Here is a 9,819-nt window from a genome sequence, read left to right on the forward strand (position 1 = left end):
GTTTCTCTTGTCTAGGGGTTTTGTATGTTTATGGGGTGTTCACTTGTCTAGGTGTTTGTATGTCTATTGTTGCCTAGATTGGTTCTCAATTAGAGGCAGCTGTTTATTGTTGTCTCTGATGGGGAACCATATTTAGGCAGCCATATTCCGTTGGGTATTTTGTGGGTTATTGTCTGTGTAAGTTGCCTGTGTCTGCACTATTTGAATATATAGCGTTACGTTCGTTGGTTATTTTGATAGTGTGTTTAGTGTTCTTCGTTTCGGTAAATAAGAATGTATTTATATCACGCTGCGCCTTGGTCCTCTCTTTCTCCCGAAGACGATCGTGACAAATTTACTAGACCAATTTTGATTTAAGTATAACTTTTGTATGACTGCTTTTATTGAGAGGTTTAATATTTAATAATTTCTGCCCTCCGAATTCATATTCATTATATAATAGGCCCTTATAATTTTATCTGGCTTGCCGTTCCAAATAAAATATAATTTTTTTGTTCATATTTAAAAAGCAGGTCCCGTTCTTGGATGAATGGTCAAAACTTTAGCATCCACGAGATGTGGATCGTGTTAGCTAATAGTACAGTTGATAGTGTTGAGTGAATAACTGCTGAGATGGTTGCCATTCGGACTGGGGAGATGCAAAATTGTTTGGCCCTTGATTATCTTCTGTACGCACAAGGGGGTACTGGTGCTGGGGGGTACATGTGCTGTACTTATATTCCTGATAATTCTGAGGAAATACAGATCAGGACTGAGAATGGTAAATATCATGATTACCATCCATATGATTTAGGCTTAGTCGGTAAGTTTTTTGGTGAGCATAACACTTCCAATAGTGGGAGTTGTGGATATTTCTCTCTAACCTCATCCAGGTTATCAAGTGTGCTGTTGCCCGATGTTTGTCTGCTAAATACTGACTGTTGCGTTTTCATGTCTTAGTGTTGCTTCTCTTTGCTTATTTGAGCTGTTCTTGCCATAATAGGGACTTGGCTTTTAACAAATAGGGCTATCTTCTGTATACCACCACTACCGTGTCACAACACAAGGGATTGGCTCAAACACATGGAGGAAAGAAATTCCACAAATTAACAATACACACCTGTTACTTAATGCATTCCAGGTGACTAGTTCATGAATCTGGTTGAGAGAATGCCAAGAGTGTACAAAGCAGTCAAGGCAAAGGGTGGCAACTTTTTGAAGAATCTCAATATATTTTGATTTGTTTAACACGATTTCATGTGTGATTTCATAGTTTTGATGTCTTCACTATTCTACAATCGAGAAAATATATTAACTGAAAACCCTGGAATGAGTAGGTGTGTTCTAACGTTTGACTGGTACTGTAAATATAGTAGATCTAGCCTATAGAAAGCCAATGCGAGCCTCCTCTTTTTAATAGAAGCCATCAGGCTGTTCTCAAGCAATTGCGTAGGTTTTAGAAATGATGCGCAACATGAGCTCATGAAGTGATTTAGATTTGCATTGATGTCAGAGTGATTAGAGGGACAATAGAGTGCTGAGTACCAGGCAGTTAGCAAGTGTGGTAGACTACTAATGACCATCACCAGCATCAGAGCTTGGAGAAGCCTAATTACTAAATTGTCACGTGGAATTTAACTGCCTTCATGTCCTGTAACTGCCGGTGTGGTGGTAATACAGTCACCATAACAGTCCTACTCCTTCCTCCACTTCCCAGAAATGAACTGGTTCAGATACATTGTTCAGCATATCACACCAACAAGAAAGAAAGTAAATCAACAGTTTCATCTCTGGATTTCTTCATTTATTTATTTGTATAGAATGTGAATCAGGTCCTGTAGTACAGTAAAGACAACTGTCAAAGTCATTCCAATGTCTTTGCTCCAACTCCTTTCATCTCTGTCCACATCTACAATTACAGACACAACAACATAAACATTAACAACATCCAGAACCAGCTGCAAAGAAATAACATTTAGGGAATGAATAAGAGTGTGTGTTGTAGTGGTATAGATACTACTAGAAGTAGTGGTAGTAGTAGTAGTTAGTAGTAGTAGTTAGTATTAGTAGTTAGCAGCAGTAGTTAGCAGTAGTTTGTTGTATTAGTAGCAGTAGCAGTATTAAGTATGAGAAATTAGCAGAATTAGCAGTTAGCAGTATTAGTTAGTAGTAGTAGTTAATTTAACAACTTCTCCCTCAACATGATCAAGACAAAGGACATGACGCCCCTATTCTCATCGACAGGGCTGTAGTTGAGCAGGTTGAGAGCTTCCAGTTCCTTGGTGTCCACATCATCAACAAACTATCATGGTCCAAGCACAAGACAGTCTTGAAGAAGGTACGACAAAACCTACTCCCCCTCAGGAGACTGAAAAGATTTGGCATGGGTCCTCAGATCCTCAAAAAGTTCTACAGCTGCACCATCGAGAGCATCCTGAACGGTTGCATCACCGCCTGGTACTGCAACTGCTCGGCCTCCAAATGCAAGGCACTACAGAGGGTAGTGCTAACGCCAAGTACATCACCGTGGCCAAGCTTCCTGCCATCGAGGACCTCTATACCAGGCGGTGTCAGAGGAAGGCCCAAAAAATTGCTAAAGACTCCAGCCACCCTAGTCACACTGTTCTCTCTGCTACCACACGGCAAGCAGTACCGGAGCGCCAAGTCTAGATCCAAATGGCTTCTTAACAGCTTCTACCCCCAAGCCATTAGAATCCTGAACAGCTAATCAAATGGCTACCCAGACTATTTGCATTGTCCCCCCACCCATTCTATGCTGCTGCTACTCTGTTTATAATCTATGTATAGTCACTTTAATAACTGTACCTACATGTTCATATTACCTCAATTACCTGGACTAACTGGTGCCCCCGCACATTGACTCTTTACCGGTACCCCCTGTATATAGCCTCCACATTGACTCTGTACCATAACACCCTGTATATAGCCTCCACATTGACTCTGTACCGTAACACCCTGTATATAGCCTCAAAATGGACTCTGTAACGTAACACCCTGTATATAGCCTCCACATTGACTCTGTACCGTAACACCCTGTATATAGCCTCCACATTGACTCTGTACCGTAACACCCTGTATATAGCCTCCACATTGACTCTGTACCGTAACACCCTGTATATAGCCTCCACATGACTCTGTACCGTAACACCCTGTATATAGCCTCCACATTGACTCTGTACCGTAACACCCTGTATATAGTCTCCACATTGACACTGTACCGTAACACCCTGTATATAGCCTCCACATTGACTCTGTACCGTAACACCCTGTATATAGTCTCCACGTTGACTCTTTACCGTAACACCCTGTATATAGCCTCCACATTGACTCTGTACCGTAACACCCTGTATACAGCCTCCACGTTGACTCTTTACCGTAACACCCTGTATACAGCCTCCACGTTGACTCTTTACCGTAACACCCTGTATATAGCCTCCACATTGACTCTGTACCGTAACACCCTGTATATAGCCTCCACGTTGACTCTTTACCGTAACACCCTGTATATAGCCTCCACATTGACTCTTTACCGTAACACCCTGTATAGAGCCTCAAAATTGACTCTGTATCGTAACACCCTGTATATAGCCTCCACATTGACTCTGTACCGTAACACCCTGTATATAGCCTCCACATGACTCTGTACCGTAACACCCTGTATATAGCCTCCACATTGACTCTTTACCGTAACACCCTGTATATAGCCTCCACATTGACTCTGTACCGTAACACCCTGTATACAGCCTCCACGTTGACTCTTTACCGTAACACCCTGTATATAGCCTCCACACGGACTCTTTACCGGAACACCCTGTATATAGCCTCCACGTTGACTCTTTACCGTAACACCCTGTATATAGCCTCCACACGGACTCTTTACCGGAACAAACCTGTATATAGCCTCCACATTGACTCTTTACCGTAATACCCTGTATATAGCATCGCTACAGATGTTTTATTGTTGCACCTTTATTATTTATTATTTTTCTATTTCTTATTACACTTTTTTTTTTGTATAAAATGTTTTATTCAGTTTGAGTAAATACTTTAACACTTTTTTTCTTAACTGCTTTGTTGGCAAGTATTTCACTGTAAGGTTGAATTCAGCACTTGTAGTAGTTCATATTAGTAGTAGTAGTTCATATTAGTAGTTATTAGTAGTAGTAGTTAGTAGTATTGGTATTAGTAGTTTGTTAAGGTTGTATTCAGCGCTTGTAGTAGTAGTTCATATTAGTAGTTGTAGTTAGTCATTAGTAGCATTAGGATTAGTAGTTGTAGTTAGTCACAGTAGCACCTCTAGAATTACAGAAAAACATTAACAACATGCAGAACAAGCTGCAAAGACTTTAGTGAATGAGATTCTGTTCCTGAAAAAGAGAAATGATACAGAAAGACACAGGAAGAAGAGAGATCATGATACAGAAAGACAGGAAGAAGAGAGATCGTGATACAGGAAGAAGACAGATCGTGATACAGGAAGAAGAGAGATCGTGATACAGGAAGAAGAGAGATCGTGATACAGGAAGAAGAGAGATCGTGATACAGGAAGAAGAGAGATCGTGATACAGGAAGAAGAGAGATCGTGATACAGGAAGAAGAGAGATCGTGATACAGGAAGAAGAGAGATCGTGATACAGGAAGAAGAGAGATCGTGATACAGGAAGAAGAGAGATTGTGATACAGAAAGACAGGAAGAAGAGAGATCGTGATACAGAAAGACAGGAAGAAGAGAGATTGTGATACAGGAAGAAGAGAGATCGTGATACAGAAAGACAGGAAGAAGAGAGATCGTGATACAGAAAGACAGGAAGAAGAGAGATCGTGATACAGGAAGAAGAGAGATCGTGATACAGGAAGAAGAGAGATCGTGATACAGAAAGACAGGAAGAAGAGAGATCGTGATACAGAAAGACAGGAAGAAGAGAGATCGTGATACAGGAAGAAGAGAGATCGTGATACAGAAAGACAGGAAGAAGAGATCGTGATACAGGAAGAAGAGAGATCGTGATACAGGAAGAAGAGAGATCGTGATACAGGAAGAAGAGAGATCGTGATACAGGAAGAAGAGAGATCGTGATACATAAAGAAGAGAGATCGTAATACAGGAAGAAGAGAGATCGTGATACAGGAAGAAGAGAGATCGTGATACAGGAAGAAGAGAGATCATGTTTCTGAAATCAGTGGAGCATCTTGTAAAGAAAGTATAAAGAGATCCAAGGTAGGAAGCAAGAGTAGTGATGTGTTGGATGAGACCACAGGGCCTCACATTAACCAGGTGGCACAGTTGATTCTAGCAGTGCCTGGTGGAGTCTCAGTACCCGGGACCTTCTGTCCAGAACTGTTCACACACCAACAGTAACCTACCAGAAATGGACATGTTACATATACAATAATTACACAATTATAAATGTTACTGTAACACATTGAATTGTCATGTTCAACAGAATTGGAGCCATTATAGTGTGTGTGAGTGTTAACCTGTAGAGGCCCAGCATTGCTCAGGGGTGTATTGTCCATCGTTGTCACACGTGGGGACGTACACTCCAAATCCAACTTTTTTCATTGCAGTATCTCTAGCAATCTCACAGGGGGTCTTGGTTCGTATCATACCATCTAAACACACAGATAAGAGTCTTTGTAACAATGACATTACATAGTATAACATACATTGCTGGACAAACATCCTGGAAGCTCTGGCTGCATCTGGAATCTTGGGTTGCGTCCCCTATGGGCCCCTGTTCCCCAATGGGCCCTGGTCAGAAGTAGGACGAAATGCAGGAAAACAAGAAAGAGTTGTTGAACCAACAGCTGTGCTGGAATGAGAACAATATGGCTGTCAGATCTGATGTTATGTAGCGGGATGATGAGGTTTTAATGACCTGAATGGTCGGAAGTGGAAAAACACAGGAAGAAGAGAGATCGTGATACAGAAAGACACAAGAAGAAGAGAGATCATGATTCTGAAATCAGTAGAGCATCTTGTAAAGAAAGTTTAAAGATATCCAAGGTAGGAAGCAATAGTAGTGATGTGTTGGAGTTTAAAGTGGTGATGGTGTTGGATGAGACCACAGGGCCTCACTTACTCTGGGTGGAACAGTTGATTCTAGCAGTGCCTGGTCGAGTCTCAGTACCCAGGATCTTCTGTCCAGAACTGTTCACACACCAACAGTAACCTACCAGAAAGACATGTTAATAACCTGTTACATAGACAATATTTACACATTTTACAGTAAGAGATTTAATTGTCACGTTCAACTGAATTGGATAATTTACTGTGGGCTTGTATGAGTGTGTGTGTTAACCTGTAGAGCCGGAACATTGCTCAGGAATGTATTCTCCATCGTCATCACACGTGGGGATGAAGGCTCCAATTATGCCATATTTCACAGCATCTCTTGCACGCTCACAGGGGGTCTTGGGTCGTTTAATACCACCTTGTACAGGTAACATACACTGTAATGTTGACATAACATAACATAGCAATGCTGGACATACATTCTGGAAAAACTAAAAACCTGTAACATATACAATATTTACACACACCCCACATGCAACAGCAGATCCTCACACAAGTATTTTTACTTTAGTACTTTACACCACTGGATAAAGGCCAACATCGGGATCTCTCGTTGGGTTAATGAGGCAACTAGTCACACCTGTGACAGGTCCTTTAAAAAGAGAGGTGGAAGAGGTCGACTATAACTCACTGACAACAGAGAGACACCCAGTGAATCCCTTGGAAGAGATTGCCTGGGCTGCATCTGGAATCGTAGGGTGCGTCCCCTATGGGCCCTGGTCAGAAGTAGTTTGTACGGAATAGGGTTCCATTTCAGATCATACATCCAGTTGAATGATCAAACCATTCATATCAGAATACCTCAGTCCAGCATCTAGACACCAATATACATCTCTGGAACTAGAGGAGTGGCAGGTAGCCTGCTGTTTGAGAGTTGGGCCAGTAGTTCAAGTCAGTGAGCTGACAAGTTCATATATCCGTCTATGTGCCTTTGATCAAGGCACAACATTAATTTCTCCAGTGTGACAGTTGATAATGCCTCTCAGTTGAAGTCGGAAGTTGGATGGAGTCAATTTTCAACCACTCCACAAATTTCTTGTTAACAAACTATAGTTTTTGGCCTCAAGCCTGTTAGGACATTTACTTTGTGCATGACACTTCATTTTTCCAACAATTGTTTACAGACAGATTATTTCACTTACAATTCACTGTATCACAATTCCAGTGGGTCCGAAGTTGACTTTGCCTTTAAACAGCTTGGACAATTCCAGAATGATGTCATGGCTTTAGAAGATTCTGATAGGCTAATTGACATCATTTGAGTCAGTTGGAGGTGTACCTGTAGATGTATTTCAAGGCCTACCTTCAAACTTGGTGCCTCTTTGCTTGACATCATGGGAAAATCAAAAGAAATCAGCCAAGACAAGTCTGGTTCATCATTGGGAGCAATTTCCAAATGCCTGAAGGTACCACATTCATCTGTGCAAACAATAGTACGCAAGTAAAACACCAATAGACCACGAAGCCATCATACCACTCAGGAAGGAGACGTGTTCTGTCTCCTAGAGATGAACGTACTTTGGTGCGAAAAGTGTAAATCAATCCCAGAACAACAGCAAAGGACCTTGTGAAGATGCTGGAGGAAACAGGTGCAAAAGTATCTATATCCACAGTAAAACGAGTCCTATATCGACTTGACCTGGAAGGCCACTGAGCAAGGCAGAAGCCACTGCTCCAAAACCGCCATAAAAAATGCCAGACTACGGTTTGTAACTGCACATGGGGACAAAGATCGTACTTTTTGGAGAAATGTCATGTCCTCTGGTCTGATGAAATAAAAATTGAACTGTTTGGCCATAATGACCATCGTTATGTTTGGAGGAAAAAGTGAGATGCTTGCAAGCCGAAGAACACCATCCCAACTGTGTTGCATGGGGGTGGCAGCATCATGTTGTGGGGGTGCTTTGCTGCTGGAGGGACAGGTGCACTTCACAAAATAGATGGCATCATGAGGTAAGAAAATGATGTGGATATATTTAAGCAACATCTCAAGATATCAGTCAGGAAGTTAAAGCTTGGTCGCAAATGGGTTTTCCAAATGGACAACGACCCCAAGCATACTTCCAAAGTTGTGGCAAAATGGCTTAAGGACAATAAAGTCAAGGTATTGTAGTGGCCATCACAAAACCCTGACCTCAATCCCATAGAAAATTTGTGGGCAGAACTGAAAAAGCATGTACGAGCAAGGAGGCCTACAAACCTGACTCGGTTACATCAGCTCTGTCAGGAGGAATTGGCCAAAATTCACCCAACTTATTGTGGGAAGCTTGTGGAAGGCTACCCGAAATGTTTGACCCAGGTTAAACAATTTAAAGGCAATGCTACCAAGTACTAATTGAGTGTATGCAAAAATAGAGAGCTAGAATGATTTTGTGTAACTGAGTTTTACAAAAACGAAAAGTGGTGACATCCAAATAATGGCTTAGATGTTTTTCAACTTTCTTTTTAGTTAACAACATCTTTGTTGAAAATAAAAAATGATGTATTTACCATTCCTATGTCTCCCAACCCCTCCTGTCTCAGCCTAGATAGAGAGAGAGTGGAACAGGAAAAGAGAGAGGAAGTGGGGGAGAGAGAAAGAGAGACGGGATGGGGAGAGAGAAAGAGAGCGAAAGAGAGGTGGGGGCGAGAGAGAGAGGGGGGGGTGTGGGGGAGAGAGAGGGAGGGGGAGAGAGAGGGAGAGAGAGGGGGGGTGTGGGGGAGAGAGAGGGAGGGGGAGAGGGGGTGGGGGAGAGAGAGGTGAGGGAGAGAGAGGGGGGGTGTGGGGGAAAGAGAGAGAAAGAGGGGGGGAGAAAGAGGGGGTGGGGGAGAGAGCGAGAGAGAAAGTGAAAGAGAGGGGGGTCGGTCCAATCAATTATTATTATTATTATTAAATAAAATATGATTAAACCTATTCAATGAAAATAATGATTTAATAAATAATGAATAAATGTGTTATCGTACCCAAGTGGAGGCGAGGACAGCCAGGCAGAAGCAGAGGATATGTAGTAGCTTCATCTCTCTTCTCTCTGTGTGGTGGTCCGTCTAGAATACTGTCCCCCCTGGCCTCAGGGCCCCTATATATGACAATACCTGATGACAAACCCTTCGTTAGGTCCAAATGGCATCCTATTCCCTATATGGTGCACTACTTATACCTGGGGCCCATAGGGTGACCCATAGGACTCTGGTCTAAAGTAGTGCACTATAATAGGGAATAGGGTGTCATTTGGGATACATTCTACATTAGTCACTGTTTGTCTAGTGAGCGGTCCCTCCGAGAAACCTCCTGGGGTTTCGTAACGGATTGATTGACTCACAGGTTGGGTTGCTTCTCATTCCAGATAGGCTGCGTCCCTTGTGCCCTTGGCAGATCTGGGGCTGGCCAGTCATATCAAACATCTCAGTAAGTGTGCTAGCTAGGATCAGTCCCCTCCAAAATCAGTACTCTGAGACGCTTGAAACATACCACCCCTGATCAGACTGAGCAGCTGTGAGGGGTAGAGGCATGATATATACGACCCCTGATCAGACTGGGTAGCTGTGAGGAGTAGAGGCATGATATATACGACCCCTGATCAGACTGGGTAGCTGTGAGGAGTAGAGGCATGAAACATACCACCCCTGATCAGACTGGGTAGCTGTGAGGAGTAGAGGCTTGATATATACGACCCCTGATCAGACCGGGTAGCTGGGAGGAGTAGAGGCATGATACATACGACCCCTGATCAGACTGGGTAGCTGGGAGGAGTAGAGGCATGATA

General features: G+C 42.6%; 1 protein-coding gene across 2 annotated transcripts; it reads right to left on the bottom strand.

The window, feature by feature from the left end:
- Nucleotides 1-1,768: 1,768 nt before the first annotated feature.
- Nucleotides 1,769-9,480, bottom strand: LOC129849850 (saxiphilin-like). Of its 2 annotated transcripts, none has more exons than XM_055916589.1 (8): nt 9,376-9,480; nt 9,020-9,148; nt 8,567-8,600; nt 6,303-6,434; nt 6,084-6,173; nt 5,479-5,613; nt 5,267-5,360; nt 1,769-1,888 (listed from the first exon to the last, which is right to left on the bottom strand). In XM_055916589.1, exons 2-8 carry the CDS (start codon nt 9,071-9,073, stop codon nt 1,873-1,875), a joined length of 555 nt encoding a protein of 184 aa, XP_055772564.1. In that variant the 5' UTR covers nt 9,074-9,148; nt 9,376-9,480; the 3' UTR covers nt 1,769-1,872. The 2 variants fall into 2 exon arrangements, with proteins under 2 accessions (XP_055772564.1, XP_055772565.1); XM_055916590.1 differs by having other exon boundaries at nt 9,020-9,132; nt 9,376-9,464.
- Between the last annotated feature and the right edge of the window lie 339 nt (nt 9,481-9,819).

The sequence above is a fragment of the Salvelinus fontinalis genome, unplaced genomic scaffold (genome assembly GCF_029448725.1).
Source record: "Salvelinus fontinalis isolate EN_2023a unplaced genomic scaffold, ASM2944872v1 scaffold_1741, whole genome shotgun sequence".
NCBI lineage: Eukaryota > Metazoa > Chordata > Actinopteri > Salmoniformes > Salmonidae > Salvelinus > Salvelinus fontinalis.